The 17177-nt window shown below is 38.1% G+C and overlaps 1 protein-coding gene across 1 annotated transcript; it reads right to left on the bottom strand.

The window, feature by feature from the left end:
• Positions 1 to 750: 750 nt before the first annotated feature.
• On the bottom strand, positions 751 to 6964 carry LOC149232444 (uncharacterized). Its single transcript, XM_089381915.1, has 3 exons — positions 5055 to 6964; positions 3405 to 4858; positions 751 to 3278 (listed from the first exon to the last, which is right to left on the bottom strand). The coding sequence occupies exons 1-3, from the start codon at positions 6962 to 6964 to the stop codon at positions 751 to 753; spliced, it is 5892 nt and encodes a 1963-aa protein (XP_089238041.1).
• Between the last annotated feature and the right edge of the window lie 10213 nt (positions 6965 to 17177).

The raw sequence follows: 17177 nt of genomic DNA on the forward strand, positions 1-17177 counted from the left end.
ATTCAATAAATAATTATGTTGAAAATTTTCATATATTTATCGTAAGAAAAAAACCAAAATTTGAAAAAACTCAATTGTGGAGGTTTCAATAAAAAGTGTTGAACATTTGAAATTTGCTCATTTAAATTATATAATCAGTCCAAGGTAAAACGCTTGATGGTTATCCATTTCATATATTTAAATTATCATTTAAATCCAACAATTTACATTATGCTACATGAATATTTAGATGCCTAATAAGACTATATATGTTATAAGACTATAAGTTGTTATATGTTGAAATCCTTATATCTACATTAATATTTATTTGAACTTTGATTTTGAATATTAATCTTTTTTTTTTTTCCGAAGAAAAAGCGAACTTTTTATTAAGGAGATAAAAAGTTACATTGCAGATGCTTAGCATTTCCATAAGTTGCTGCTTGCAGAACCAAGCATACAAAAAACACTTAAGGCTCCTTTCTGTAGATGAGACACAGAAAAGCAGAGCAGTCAAGCAGTTACAGCCCACTGTAGCAAACAGCAGAGACCCAAAAAGAGCACGACCGAGCAATATAAACAACCCAGCAAAGCATGCAAAAGATCATAAACATACCAACGGGCCTCCTCAACAGAGAGGAAAACAGCCCACCAAAAAATAACCACGGGTTTTGGAACTGAAATAAGTCTGAGAGATAAAAAAGTCTGTGCAAAAAATTGTAAAGTCTAGAGTGCCGAAAGCAAAAAAAAAAAAAGCACCAGCTGAAAAGGTTAAGTATAAGGCGGTGCATCTGACATAACAGTCTGTCCTTGACTGACTTCAACTATTTTCCACCTTCCCAGAACTTGCTGCAAACCTTCCTTAGAAAGTTTGTCCGCGTCATCGTTGCTATCCCTGTAAATATGGCATATGGAAAAAGAGTTAAAAGATGATTTTAAGGCCTGTATTTCCTGAAGCAAGGGATTCAATAAAAGATTTCTGCAAGTACTTTTTCCGTTAACCCAGTTAACAACGTTGAGAGAGTCTCCAAAGATCTGAATAGTGAAGGTGTTCCTTTGAATGAGCCAACAGAGGAGGAGCCTTAAAGCTGATAATTCAGCGAAGTTGTTTGTGCCAAACCCCAGACCAATGGAGGCTTTGAGGGAGTGATCAGCGTTGTTGTGTATGACAATGCCAGCACCTGCTATATTATTTTGAGAGGCACCATCAAAAAACGCCCAAGGGATGCCAGCTTTGATTTGGACTGTTTTGTCATGAATTTGAGGTCTTTTTTCTTCGGGTTCTGGGATTGAATCGTAAATGGAAACAACTTGGATGGCAATGTTGGAAGACTGTGAATCCTTGTCTTGAAAGATGGACCTATTTCTTGCTAGCCAGACTCCCCAGCAAATGAGCGGTGGGAGATTCCTGAGATTCCCATCCGGATAGTGCTGCCACCAGTTTGACCAGGCCTCAGCCAGATTCCCATTGCCCCATAGAAATTTTTTGTTCATTAGCTTTTCGACCTCCCTCCAGACTTTGACAGTTTCCGGACATTGTAGGAACAGATGGGATATTGAATCCTCTGCAGCTTTACAGAGAGAACACCTTCCCGGACCATGCATGAATCTGGCCTGAAGAATGTCCCAGGTAGGGACTTTCCTTTTAAGGAGACACCAAAGAAAGAGTCTAGCCTTAGCAGGGCATTTGAGCTTCCAAATATGAGTGACCCACCACTCTGGATTGTCCCATCCTTTTCTAGATTGAATAAACTTGTATCCTTCTTTAGGGGAGTAGTCTCCTGTTTCCCCATGAGCCCAGATCAGGCTGTCTGGTCCATCAGAAATTCTCACATTTGAGCGAATAAGTTCTTGGGTGAAAGTGGACCAGACACCCCACCATCTCTGATCAAGCTGCAGATCCTCACCTTCTTTCCAAGCCTGGTTCCATATGCTCGACTGGCCCACCTTTTCCACCTGGTCCAAAGTGATAATGTTTTTATCTTCTAGGTGACTGATTAGGTCAGGTGGGAGAGCAAAGTTTTCGTTGCAGCCAATCCAAGGGTCTCTCCCAATCTTCAGATTTCTGCCATTCCCTATCTTCCAGGCCAGTCCTTGTTCAATAACTTTGAAAGAAGTTACTGTAGCCTTCCAAATCACTGACGCATTCAGTAAATTCTTGATAGGGTTCCTTATCCATTCTTCCAACGACATTGGATCTATATATTTTCTCCTTATCACTTTTGTCCATAAGTTTTCCATTTTTATCAACCTCCAACCCGACTTTGCAGCCAAAGAAGTACTGAAATCTGGGAGGTTTTTAATCCCCCAGCCTCCCCATTCCTTGGACCTGGCCACTTTGTCCCATCCCACCCATGGGAGCACATGATTTTCCTTGGATCCATCCCATAAAAATCTGCTACATAGTTTCCTGATCTTTTCCAGAATCCCTCTGGGTACCCAAGTTAGAGCAGCCCAAAACACCGGGATTGCCAAGAGCACTGATTTGATCAAAATCAAGCGGCCTGCTCTAGAGAGCCATTTGAAGCTCCAATGGGAGATTCTGGATTCAATTTTAGCAATCAGCCAGTTCCAATCCTCCTTCTTATAAGCATTTGGCTTTAGCCAAAAGCCCAAGTATTTGAAGGGGAGGTCCAAGGAACTGGGCTGGAAAGGCAGGACCGCTTGAATCCTACCTCTCTCCTGAATTTCCAAGCCTGTCATTAACAGCTGGGATTTCCTGTGGTTTATCTGCATACCTGTTGCTTTCATAAACAGCTCTAGAATGGAATTTAGTTCCTTTATTTCAGAAAGCTCAGAATTAGTGAAGATCAGAATATCATCAACAAAAAGGAGATGAGAGATAAAAAGATTTGTGGCTACCTCAATACCTTTTACCTTCCCCTCTCTTCTGGCCTTGTGGATTAACTGGCTGAGGCCTTCTGCAACTAAGAGAAAGAGCAGAGGGGACAACGGGCATCCTTGCCTCAGCCCCCTTTGCCCTCTAAAGAAAGGGGAGGCTGCACCATTTACAAGAATTGCATAGCTTACATTTGAAATACAGCCCATTATCCAACTGATAAAATCAGGTTTGAACCCAAGGTGAGTTAGCAGCATCCTGAGGTATAACCAATTAATCCTGTCATATGCTTTGGATAAATCAATTTTTATAACAGCACCTTTCTGTTTCTTCTGCTTTACACTGTGCAAAACCTCCTGAGCTACTCCAATGGCTTCATGGATTTGTCTTCCCGATAAGAACCCAAACTGTTCCAGTGAAATTTGCCTTGACAAGACAGGTTTGATTCTGTTAGCTATCACTTTTGCAATGATTTTGTAAATACTATTGCAAAGAGAGATAGGCCTGAAGTCTTCAAAACTTTCCGGGACTTCCTTCTTAGGGATAAGGGCTATAAACGTGGCATTGAAAGGGCTATAGATTTCACCTTTTTTCCTAGCCTCCTCCACCACTTCGGTAATATCTGATCCTATGATTTCAAAAAAATGTAAGAACAAATCAATGGACCAGCCATCAGGTCCAGGGCTTTTCTCCTTTGCCATAGACTTGATAGTGGCTTCCACTTCCTCCTTGGTAACCTCACTCATGAGGTCCTCCGCTTCCTCATCCTCCAAAAATCTTGGGAAACATTGAGCTGTCCTTATAACCTCTGCAATAGTGGTTTCTCCTGGGTCTGCAAAGAGATTTTGGAAATGTCTCTGACCTAAAGCGGACAGAGCATGAAAAGTCTGCACTTCCCTTCCAACTTCATCTTTGAGGCTCCATATAGTATTTGCAGATTTTCTCCCTTTGGCATAATTATGGAAAAACCTGGTATTTTCATCACCTGCTTTTAGCCAAAGAGCCCTACTCTTTAAGCGCCATTCTTCTTCAATATCCAGGAGTAACTTAGATTTAAGCTTCTCAAGATGAAAGATCTTTTCTTTTGAAGCCTGTGTCAGGTAGCCCTCCCCTTCTGTACTTTCCAGCCTTTGTAATTCTTCACTGATCTTCGAAAGTTCTGCTTTCTGGGCTTCCTTTTTATCCTTAGCCCAGCTTATTGTAGCTTTCTTCAATCTTTTGAGATTTTCCATGAACCAGTATCCTTTGTCCTCTGGAGCATTTGCTTCCTGATGCATCCATGTTTGCTTGAAGAGATTTGAGAAAGACTCCTCTTTAAGCCAAGAAGAGTTGAACTTGAAAGGGGCAGGGGGCTTTTGAGGAGAGGAGGAGAGGTCCAAGAAAATGGGGAAGTGATCTGATAGTCCTCCTTCTTCAATCCATTGTCTGAACATAGGGATTTTTGAAGACAGCTCCTCATTGATGAGAAACCGGTCGAGCCTTTTTGCCACCCTAGCCTCCCCAGTTCTCCTATTCCTCCATGTGGGCTTTAACTTGATTAAATTTATGTCCAAGAGGTTGTTGCAAGAGAACATATTCAGAAAGAAGTCAGACAGGGGATCTTCTCTGGCTGATGGACCCCAAGCCTCCGCTCTTCCTATAGAGAAATTCAAATCCCCTCCCAGAACCAGATTTGAGTTTTTTAAAAAAGACTTTGACATCAGGTCATTCCAGAAAACAACCCTGTCCTGACAAGGCCCATAAACATTACAAATGGTGATAGGAAAGGAAAACTCAGTGGATTGAATTTCCATTCCCATGGCCTGTTTCATTCCCCAAATATTTCTGACCTTTATCCTTCCTTCCTTATAGCCAATGGCCAAACCTCCAGAGTGACCTTCAGAATCAAGAGCTATGAACCTCCAACCAGGCATCAGGGCATTTAAGGCCGCTTCCACCTCAATCCCTCTGCCTAAGGTCTCTTGAAGGAAAAGAATGTCAGATTTTGAGTTAAGGAACATATCCTTGAGGACCAGTTTTTTGGGCTTACTGGCCAACCCCCTACAATTCCATGAAGACAAGATCATTTGATAACCACTTCAGGGGGTTGCGCTGCTCTAAGTGCCCCAGGGATAGATTGCTGTTTTCCGTCTGCTACATCAAATTTAGCTTTAATCTGTGCCATGGAAAAGATTGATTTCCTGCCTCTTTTTTTTCTAGAGAGGCTTTGGGAAGGGAGAGATCCAATACCACCTACAGAAGGGGTGGATGGCTTTGGATCATGGGAACGAAGATTATATGGGCAAGTGGAAGGGGGTCCGAGGGCCCGGGTTCAAGAGAAGCACCTTCACTGTTCAGATCCAGAGAGGGAAGAGCGGCCGAGATATCATCTATACCATGACCTTCTATTGGGTCTTTACAAATTGAATGATTTTCCTTTATATTTATAGAATTTAAAATATGCGGAGGGGAGATTTCCATACAGTCTTCCATAGGATCAGAATTATGTAAATCCATAAGATCAGAATTTTGAATCGAAGGGGAGCAAGTAACATTACACGTACCCATAGCTCCTGTAGCAGATTGCAGAGGCCCTTCAGCTGGCTGTTCCGATGCAGGCACTTTCTCCGGTACTATATCTTCAACCAGCGGCGAGGCCTGATTGTCCTTCTGGATATGCTCCATCGTCTGCGTTTCCATTTGATCATTTATCTCCGCATCTACTCCTTTATTCTCCGCAGAGGGGAACTGTCCTTGAAAACGATGATAAGGGTTATAGAAATTCTCCCACTGTGCCTGCTCCTTTGGATATCTACGCCTTCTTCTCCCAAGGGGACATTCCTTTGCCAGATGCCCGTGTTCATGGCATCTATGGCATCGAAAGGGCAGATATTCGTAATCTAATAACTGCTCAAAAACCATGTCTTTATATTGCAGGTTGATTCTCTTTGCAAGACCGTTGCCGGGGTTTAAACTGACGAGGATGCGAGCCATGGCTTGGTCCCCTGATTGAAGAAAAGACATGTCAGCTTCCAGATATGTTCCCAATCTGTCCCCTATGGATCTGAACACCGCTTCCGTCCATAGAAAATAGGGCAGACCTGGAGCCCTTACCCACACAGGGTAAACATCAGTTCTTTCACTTCTAGCATCAAATAACGGAGTCCAATGCTTTAGGAGTATTGGGATATTCCCAATCACCCAGTTTCTGGCCATAACCCAATCGGCCGCGGCTTTGTTCTCGAACCTGAAAAGAAACCATCCTTTTGCTAATGTTGCAGCTTTGAAAGGCCTTTTTTCTTCTATCGACCAGTTCTTCTCTCCCCATTCCTGCAGAAATTTTTTAGTGTACTTCTTCCCTCTAGCTCTACCCACAACTGTGCAGTCCGCCACCTCCAGGGAGGCTTCAATACTCACCTCCATTCCCAAAACCAAATTTCCTTCTAGCTCCTGTTCACCAATAGGCCTGTATTTCTTACGCTTTTCGCCCCTATTTCTCCCACCTAATACTTCCTCCCGGGCCTCTCTATCAGCTTCTACCCTTTGTGAACTAGGGTTTGGAGTGGGATTTGTTTGTGAGAGCAGAGGGAACTCAGACTCATGAAAAGCAAAAGCAGAAGGGGGTATAGGTACCTGGACATCCGGAAACTCTGAATGGGTTCCCTCGAGAGGCACTGAGGGACCTGCTCTCGCTTTATCCGGCCTTCCAGCATTCCTTTTAGTTGAAACAGCTTCTTTCCCAATAGATGCCCTAGTTATAGCCGATGTTCCACCAGTCTTTTTCGCACCCGACCTCTCTGCATTGGAGATGAAATTTACAATATCTTCGAGCCCCCCCGAAAGGACTGGCTCTTCGAGAGTCGAAAAGCCTTTGCTGCCATGGCTCAAGTGGTCGATATTAGCAAGAAGGGTGTCTTCGCCGGGACTGAGAGAGGGCGAAACGACGCAGGGCCCTTGCTGGAATAATCCTGTCTCAGAAAACCCCGAGGTCAGTTGGAAATAGGTCTGTTGAATCCTCTGAGATTCTGGAGAAATGGCGCCCGTTCTGCATTTCCCCAACTCACCAAAATAGCGTTCAATATTTTTCGCGGACGGGTCTTTGCCCCAGGCAGACAAAATGTCTTCCGCAGCCGGTTCCAAGTCCACAAACTCCTTGGGATTTACCATAGTTATTTAGGCAGGTAACAGTGAAGAAAACGAAAAGGAAAAAACGCCCGCGCAACTTACCAAAGGGTTTTTAACCCTTGTTCCTTGCTGACCGCCCAAACCCCCGGAGGTAACCTACACCTGCCCGTCTGCCTTGTCTGACTTCTGCTAAACTCCTGTGCGCCTTGTAAAAAACGCCTCCGGTCCACGCGCCCGACGGTGGCCCATACACTGTTCAGTCGGGCCCTGGCTCAAACCAGACCCTCGGTCGAAACCCGCGCCCTCCCACCATCGCTCCCATCATTTCAAAAACCTCATTTCTACCATACTTGTCACTGTGATCACACAAAAATCAATGATTTATTGCTGCCTGAATATTAATCTATATAGTTAAACTTTTAAATTTTCTTAGCATTTCAACATCTTAATAATATTGTTAAATCTTACATATAATTGTAATCTTAAATTTGAAATATTTTTTTTTATAGAATTATCAACATTTTATTAGATCCTCATATATATATATATATATATATATAAAACATAATATATAACAATTCCATATTTTTTGAACCACCCCTTATTTTCTCTAAAACAAAATATAATTTAGGTTGATTATATTATTTTCTATATACTATTTATAAACTATATATATATATATATAATTTTAAATATATATATATATATATATATATATATATATATATATATATATATATATATAATTTTAAATATATAATTTTAATAATAATTATTAATAATAAAATTTTTTAAATTAGAAAAAATCAATTATTACAATTTTTATTAAATTAAAAAAATAATTAAAACAATAAAGTCAATATTAAAAATATATAAAACACTAATATATAAAGTTCAAATCGAAATTCCAACCCTGGTGGAAGTGAATCAATTGCCCTGGAAATTCAGAGGCAACGATACCATTTATGTAGAAGGAGTTCGTGTTCAAATCTTATGGGATGTGCATGATTGGCTGTTTAATCCTGGACTAAAACATGCCTTGTTCATTTTCAAATCCACGATGCCACTCAACTCCCTCAGTTCCAAACACAACATCCACTGCGGCCCGTCTTCGGATTTTTCTTTTTTCATTCATGCATGGAACTTACAATTTCAGATTGTCCAAAACACCGTTTTCGAAGGTGATTTAATCATTGATGTATTTTTATTTGTTTTTTAAATTGATAATTACGCAGAAGGCTTCGTCTATATTGACTTGGGTTTAAAGAATTTCATATTTTTAAATTATGAATAGTCAAGATTTAATAATCTCGAAATATTTTTAATTCAATACATGATCTGATCAATAATATAGAAGATATCTAAATAGTTTTTCAGTGTCTAGATTATTTAATAATTTATATTTAATGATAGTTTCGTTTGGCTGATGTATGGGCTCTCTGTTTCCTCTACCTGGATGTCGCATCGACATTGGTATGATGGTGGGAGTAAAATGAAATGAGTGTCATACACATAGTTTTCAAAGTCAAATTTCGGTTGTTCTTATTGAATTTAATTTTTTTACGGTAGTTTTGGGCACAATAAATTCTCCAGTACAGGCATAAATTTTGAAAGCAATTAAATGGCAGCATGGGAATGTTTGCATGGAGAAATTGTGTTTTTTTTTGAAGAACTGTTTACTGAAAGTATTTTTTTTGTGGAAAACTGTTAAATGATAGCATGTTTTTTCAAGAACAGTTTATGTAAATTTGCTGAAACAAATCCCTGTTGTTTTTTAGAACAAATTCTTATTTTTCAGAATCACAGTGGGTTTCTCTCGTACCAATTTCTAAAACTCTGTTGTTATCTAGTCGTCTCCTATACAACAATATAATATATTATTTTTAGAGCAAGATTTGAAAAAAAATGATTGTAAAATACAATAATCCATTGGAAATCGTGAACAACTACAATACCTTAAAATGCTAATTAAAAAATTAAAAGCTAGCAACAATCAGACGGTAGACTCTTGTGAAATTTATGAAATAAAAAATTAAAAGCTAACAACAATCAGACGGTAGACCCACAGTGTTTGAAGAATAAAAAATCAATCACTAACCTGAATTTTGAAGCACAATTTGTAATTTCCTCGCAGTTTCCTTGGAGGCTGGAGCCAATCTTGAGCTGGGCGACAGACGTAAGTTTGAATCGGCAATGCATTGAGAGAGAGTGTGCACTATGAATCATGAACTTGATTGTACAAAGAAAACAAGCCCACGGGCCACATTCGTTGGGTAAAAGACAGGGAGACCATGCAGTGGCATGCACAGATCTCCGAAATCATCCAGGGAAAGATTCCAAATTTTCCCAGAGAAAAAATCTTCGGCTAAAAGGAAATTGCCCATTCTCTACAAAAAAAAAAATTGAATCTCTGACTGAGAAAAAATGGCTATTGCCATTGGCTGCTCCCACATGCTAATTTGACAGCCTCCGCCCTCTTGAAATTTCCACAATTGCCAAGAGTTTCACGCAAAAGGAAGGAAACAGTGACGGCCCTGCAGGCTGTGAGATAAGGGAATGACGTTTTTCAAAAAAATTCCAACCCTAGGTATAAGAACGTTTTGGAAAAAATTCGAAACGTCAAAAAAACGTTTTTAACTCTTCTGGGCACGTCAGTCAAAACGGGCATGGACAAATTCCAGCCGTCAAATACGTTTAAAAAGGCTTATGACGGGCAAAATGCCCGTCAAATTCCATCCCTGCTCCCCAAGCTCATAACGAGGTTTACACCTTGTTAACACATGGTTAAGTTCTCTATATATAATTCTTTTAATATTGTTTAATTTAAATTTGATTTATTTAAATTTGTTTTTTATTTAACAATTCGTATATATTAATCATTTAATTTGTTATTAAATTTATTAATATAGTTTAAATTTAGATTTTTAATATAATATTTAGATTTTTGCCAAAGTATATTAATTTTTAGAACACTTGAAGTTTTGATACTTCAATTTTGAAAAGCTTTAACATGAGTTTTACTTGGCCAAATGAGGCCCATAATAGCTCGTTGGAAACCTAGAATCGTGGAGAACAATATGTCAACATCAAACCAACCACATTTCATAATTTACTATGCCTAAAAAGTAGTAGAAGATGGAGCTACAAAATTGTAACAAAATCTGATTTGGGAAATTTGTTTTGAAACAATTTCATTTACCAAAAATTTTGTTGTTACAAATTCATTTGAAAGCACTCCTCTTGAGCCATATAAGTCTTGACATTGATCAATGGGAAGCATAATTTTCTTTTAATTAATTAATTTAATTTGATTTTGATTTTGATTTTGTTTTCCTAATTTTGGTATTTTGATTTTAATAAGCAAATTCATTTATGTTGTTTTGGTTTTTGATTGGTTTTTACAAGATATATGTTGGAGAGGTTGAATTTAAGGTATTTTGGAGCAATGTATTGCATCAACAACAAAGAAAATGAATATTTCAAGCTCCAAATTTGATGGATGTTAACCACTTCCAACAACTCTCCATTTTTGGAGATTTTTGTAAATTATTAAATATCAGTTTTGAGAAGGAGAAGAGGATTCCTCTCCTCTGCAACTTAGAAGCTCTAGTAACTTTTGTAATGAGAATTTAAGCTATAGATAGGGATGAAAACTCAAATCTAGGTTATTGGGGGTTTTCTTTTCGAGATCTAGACTTTGTATTGGAGGCAGAGCTTGCACTATTGCAACTCTTTCCCTTTAGTGGTAGGGCTTATGATTTTGGAAGGATTGTTGGAGATCGAATAAAGGAACACAGAAAAGAGACCAGGTTTCATCAATTTGTATTTAAATAATTTTATTTAAAATGCAAATTTTATATTTTGATGGCAGATCTGTGTAAATTTTTCATATTGTGCACTTTTGTTTGATATGAAGATGATTTCCTTTTAGATTAGCTATCTAATTCATTAGTCTCATGGATTTGTTGTTAATTTTCACTTTACTCATGTTCTTAAATCAAATTTCTAAGTAACTATTTAATTATAAATCTGTAATTTAAATCAATTTAATGTCATAAGAATTAAGTGAACTATTTCCATGTTTTGATGACACATCAATTTTATTTTAAAATCTCCACACAAAGTATGTAATTAACTCACTATATTAGTTGTTGGAACTTTTTATACAATTCGATATTCATCATAAAAGGGGCATGTTAAATTGCCATTCATTTTAATCACCTTGTTTTCGGTTGAGACTAGATCTACATCTTCCTAATCGAGATAAATTTATTTTTCTATCACTTGCATCTTAGAGTAGATTTGCATTTAGATTTAAATATTTCATTTTAGAAGTCCTCTTATGCAGGGGAAAAATGTAGCGTAGCTTGGTTGAGACCTCAATTCAGCTTAAGGATTTCTTTCTTGCTTGTGTACTGCAAGTGTGTAACTATGATGTTTTTCCTCTTGTTGATTATAAGTAGAAACATTGTAAGTCATCAGGGAGAGAGAGGGGGTCACTGGACCCAATAGAACTAGTCAAAGCCATCATTTAAACACATATAAGAGTCTGATTTGGGACTTTGACTGGATGACCTTCCCAAATGTTGATGGGGTAATTTTTAGCCATCAATAGGAACAAATTACCTCCATTGGAAAATCTTCCTCATCTAGAGTAGCCCCAAATTTCCCTTGGATGAATTTAATTTGGTTAAGGAAAAAATATTTTTTAAGTGAAAATGCACAAGGGCACAAAAATAAGGGTTGACCTAAAAGGATAATTAGCCCTCCTCCAATTCCTATAAATACAAGTCAAAGAACCTCATCTGGTATCATAATCACACATTATTTTCTTCTTCTTTTGGAGGTTCATTGTATCTAAAATTACAAGTTTCACAGGAAGTGTGAAGGTCTCACAGGAAGTGTGAAGGTTTCATAGGAAGTGCGAAGCTATCATAATAAGTACATAGGTCTCACAGGAAGACCACATGAGGAACAAGAAGTGTGCGAGTATCTTTGAATCCTATTGAATTTGATCAGAATTACAAATTTGACAGTTCGACTAGATTTGACTTTTGGGCTTATCTATTAGACTTTGGATATTGGTTTTACTAGGTGGTCAAAGAATTGAATTTGACTTTGTTGATGAATGGAATCATTGTATCTCTTTGTTGAAAATTTTATGACAATCTAATAAGAAGAAGACTTTGAAAGGGTTTTCCCCATTGTGGTTTTTTTCCTTGGTCTTTGACCAAATCCTTTTCCCCGGTCTTTGACCAAATCCTTGTGTCTCTTATTTCTCTTTATTGTCTCTTACTCTTTACTATTCTATCTGCAATTTCTATTTATCATTGGAAGATTAAATTATTTTGGAAATATTACTAATTGAAGTTAATAATTGAAATAAATTGATTGTAACAACATAGAACAATGGAAATTTAAGATGATATCAGAGCTAAGGTGAAGACAAGCCTAAGAGACAAGAGAAATAATCTTTGAAAGAATTTGAAGGAGCCTATTTTATTTATACAAGATGTATAATTCTTTCTTCAAGGATAATGAGAAGTTAGGTGATTCATCAAAATTTGTTGCTTAGCGATAAGGTTGGAAGTTATACTCGATGACAATGATGTTTTGGAATATGTGCAAGGAAAGGTACGTGGGCCTCTAGAGAATGCTTCTACTACTATCAAGTCCAAGTACAATAAAGGTGACCTCAAAGATAATAAAATTCTCATTTATGGTTTACAAGATCATTTGCTTGTTTATGTTGGTAGCTTGAAGATGTCTAAGGATATTTATGATAACGTGGTCGAGATGTATGAAGTCAACAACTTGAATCACATCCTCTCCTTAAAAAATTGACTCAAAGAGATGAAGATGAACAAGGGGGAATCCATGCAATCCTATGTTATGATATTTTCCCACCTAAGGGATCAATTAAAATATTTTGGTGAACAAATATATGATATGGAACTTGTGGTCATGATTCTTCAAGGTATTCCTCCTATTTGGGAAACCTTCATTACTACTCTAAGAAACAATAATGTTCTTCTGACATTTGATGAGCTATTTGGTAAATGCACTCAAGATGAATCTAGGATGATTACCAAAGGAAGAATTCAAAAGCACGATGAAGGAGATCCCTCTGAATTTGTTGCTAAAGACAAGAAGAGGAAAGGAAGAGGAAGACCATCTAGTTCAAGAAAGCCTCCCCCTGATTCAAAGAGCTGAAAGAGAAGAGGAAGTATAATTGAATGCTTTAACTTCCACAAGCATGGTCACTATGCTTGATATTTCTTGAAAAAGAGAAGTGATTCAAGACCCAACTACAACAATCATCGAGGCTTTAATGACAACAGGTTCAATGATCAAATAATAAGAGATGATCGAAGAAGAAGAGATGAACGAAGAAGAAGAGATGATAGAAGAAGAAGGGATGATAAAAGAATAAGAGACACTCTTGATGAACAAGAAGAAGGCCATCATCCTCAAAAGAGGTTGAGGAACTCCAAGTAAGAAAATAATGCAGCTGCTAGTCAATCTAAATATATTCTTATTTATGCTCCTTTTAGTTCTTCCCCTCTAGATTTGTATGATAATTGGTTAGTAGATAGTGGGGCTTCTAGTCATTTCTCTAGGTACAAGGAATTCCTCTCTAACTTGGTTTATAGGGAGACCGATTTGAAGATCATCCTTGGAGATAAATCTACTCATCCTGTGAAGGATTTTGGTTCTGTCAAATTTCATTTGGAATCTAGTGAATTTCTTCTTCTTCATGAAGTAATGTATGTTCTGGGACTAAAGAATAATTTGGTATCTATTTCTTCCTTGGAAGACAAAGGGATGAGAGTAGCCTTCATAAGAGGAAAAGTCCTTACCTGGGCTATGTAATATCATATGAGAGATGCTTTCACCTTGGTATATAGAGTTTAAGAACTCTATAGATTCAATGGGAGACCTCTACTAGCAATGGTACACGACATCAATCATCAAAGTGAGCTATGGCACCAAAGGTTGGCACATCTACATTATGAAGCACTACCGAAGTTGAATAAGTTATTCTATGGGATGTCTAATGTTTAAGCTAGCCATGATTGAGTATCTCAAGGGTGTGCAAGTGAAAGAAACACAAGGGGACTATTCCCCTCTAGCATGAACAAGACCAATGATATTCTTCAACTCATTCATTATGACCTATGTGGACCCATGCCAATGCACTCTTTTGGTGGCCATATCTACTACACAATATTTATTGATTAATTCTACAGGAAGACATGGATATACTACTTCAAGCATAAGGATGAGACTTTTTGTATGTTCAAGGATTTCAAGGCACCGATAAAGAGTCAAATAGGGAATAAAATTGAGTTCTCTAGGCCCAATAATGGTGGAGAGTACACTTAAAATGAGTTCGTTGACTTTTGAAAGAAGGAAGGTATCAAGAATGATACTATTGTACCTTACAATCTCGAATACAATGGATTGGCTAAAAGAAAGAATAGGTCCATTGTAGAAGTTTCCCGATCCATGCTCCATGATCAAAATTTACCAAAGTTCCTTTGGGGAAAAGCGACAAATACAATAGTCTATGTACAAAACAAGGTTCCTCATAAAGCTCTAGATAACAAGACTCCTGAAGAAATGTTCACAGGTGTGAAGCCTAACATTAGACATCTCAGGGTATTTGGTTGCCCTGTATACTTTCATGTGCTGAAGGATAAAAGGAAAAAGCTAGAAGCCACTAGAAAGAAAGGTACATTTGTTGGGTATTGTGGAAATTATAAAGCATTTAGAATATATATATATATCTAGCCAAAGGAATAGTGAGTTTAGCAGGGATGTAACCTTTGATGAACATGTTTCCCTTGAAAAAGCGAGAGACCTTCCTCCTCCACCTGAGAAGAAAGATAATGATATGGACCTACTAGAAGGTCCCTCTATGCCCGAACCGGACAAAGAAGTTGATGATGATCCCATGGAGCCAATGGACCCCTTGGATCCTCCTCCAAGTGATCCCCCTGCCAGGAAGAGACCATTGTGGATTCATGATACATTACAAGATGCTGATAGACATATTATTTCCAAAGGGACCTTTAGAGAAAGTAATACACAGTGTAGGTACCAAGGGTATGTCGTAGCTATGAGCAATATCATTCAGGTTGAACCTCCCACATTTGAAAAAGAAGTTAAAGAATAGGTTTGGAAGGATGCTGTGGATGAAGAGTTTGAATTTATTATGAAGAATGATGTATGGGATTTTCTTTCAAGACCTAAAGGAAAGTTCATCGTAACCTCAAAATGACTGCACAAGATCAAACATGGAGCTTATGGAAGAATTAAAAAGTACAAGGAAAATTTCATTGCTAGAGGATTCTCCTAGAAAGAGGGAGAAGATTATGTTGACATCTTTTCACCTATTTCTCGCTACACCACCATTAGATCGTTTTTTTCCCTTGCTACTAGTCAAGGATAGACCCTTCACCAGATGAATGTAAGGACACAATTTCTTCATGGAATACTACAAGAAGAAGTATATGTTGAGAAAAATCAAGGATTTGAATTAAAGGGCAAGAAGACTCATGTTTGTAGGTTGAATAAGGAATTATATGGTTTGAAACAAGCCCCCAAAGCTTTTTATGCCCGCATTGACAATTACCAAGTGAAGCTCGGATCCACGAGAAGCAGTTTTGACCCTAACCTCTACTTAAAAGTGGTCCAAGGTATGCCTTTGAGTTTGGTTTTATATGTTGACAATCTATTCTTAATAGGTAGTCAACCTCTGATGATCGAGTGTAAGAGAGACCTAGCCTCTAAGTTTAAGATGAAGGATCTTGGTATGATGCATTAGTTCCTGGGATTAGAGGTTTGGCAGAGACCCAGAGAGATTTTCCTTTCTCAAGGAAAATATGTCGTGAAGCTATTGGAGAGATTTGGAATGATAGAGTACAAATCCTTAGCCACCTTGATGGAAATAAATTTCAAGAAGTTATGCGGCGATGTTACTGGACCCAACTTAGTTAACTTTTCTAAGTATCATCAATTGATTGGAGCATTAATGTTTCTCGTGAACACCCGTACAGACATATGTTTTGTCGTGAACACCTTGAGTCAGTTTATGACTGAGCCACTTCATGCACACTGGGTTGTTGCCAAGCATGTGTTGAGATATTTTTATGGGACGATCAATATTCATTTGAGATATACTAACAAAAATGTATTACTTCATGGATACACTAATTTTGACTAGGATGGAAATGTTATTGATAGGAAGAGAACATTTGGGTATTGCTTTAGCTTGGGATATACCATGATATCATGGATGAGAAAGAAACAAAAGTCTATGGCTTTGAGTATGACTGAGGAAGAATACATTTATGCTAGCATGGCTAGTTGTTGAGGAAGCTCTTTGGAGAGTAGGTCTTGAATATGAAAGTGATATATTGCGACAATAAGAGTGGGATCCGATTAGCAAAGAATATCTTCTTTCATGACAAGTCCAAGCATATTGATATCAAATATCACTACATACATGCAATGGTGTAGAGAGGAATTGTGAGACTCCATCTTATTTCAACTGATGATCATATTGCAAACATAATCACCAAGGCTTTGTGGAAAGGGAAGTTCTTGGTCTTCAGAGAGTAGCTTGGACTGATGGATGTGACCCTCTCAAGTAAAGGTCCCAACTAATCGAGGACACTAAGCAATGATCTTCCCCTTGTCTGAGTCCGAGGGTGAGGAATTGAGTCGGAGAGATCCTGGGGTTGAGTGAACTCATGGACAATAGGCATGTCTTATCCTTACCTCATGGTAAGTGTGTCTCCCTTATTTTCATATCATGGTTATGACCTATCCTTACCTCATGGTAAGTGTGTATATCCCCCTGTCGAGTATACCCTAGTATGCATCCTACCCACAAGCTAGGCTTGTTGGGATTGTTCCTCCCCATCTGGCTAATAGGTTGAGAGGTGACTTGGGCATGCCTAATCCTTATCTTGCAGGGTAAATGTATATCTCCCCCAAGTGCCTTGGGGTGTTGTTTGATCCTTACCATTCATGGTAAGTGTGTATATCCTCCCAGGGTAGTGGATGCAGGTGTTTTGCCACTTGAATATTTAAGGTCGTGATGGGAAGATTAACAGTGAATAGGATAGTTGTGATCCTTACCTTCCATGGTAAGTTATATGCTTCCTCTTGTCTTGATATATAGGGTGGTATCTTGAGCTCCCCTGCAATATCAAATTATTCTTCTGTTAGGTTCAAGAGTGTTTAA

This window comes from Pinus tabuliformis, chromosome J (genome assembly GCF_031772625.1).
Source record: "Pinus tabuliformis cultivar Carrire ecotype Pingquan chromosome J, CPIR1, whole genome shotgun sequence".
Classification (NCBI taxonomy): Eukaryota; Viridiplantae; Streptophyta; class Pinopsida; order Pinales; family Pinaceae; genus Pinus; species Pinus tabuliformis.

Excerpts from the sequence above, each read along its gene's own strand:
- LOC149232444 (XM_089381915.1), bottom strand. The coding sequence starts at position 6,964 with ATGGTAAATCCCAAGGAGTTTGTGGACTTGGAACCGGCTGCGGAAGAC. Across the intron at positions 4,859-5,054 it reads CAAAGCCATCCACCCCTTCT|GGGGTTGGCCAGTAAGCCCA; the intron begins GTAGGTGGTATT and ends ATGGAATTGTAG. Across the intron at positions 3,279-3,404 it reads GGAGGAGGCTAGGAAAAAAG|TGATAGCTAACAGAATCAAA; the intron begins GTGAAATCTATA and ends TCATTGCAAAAG.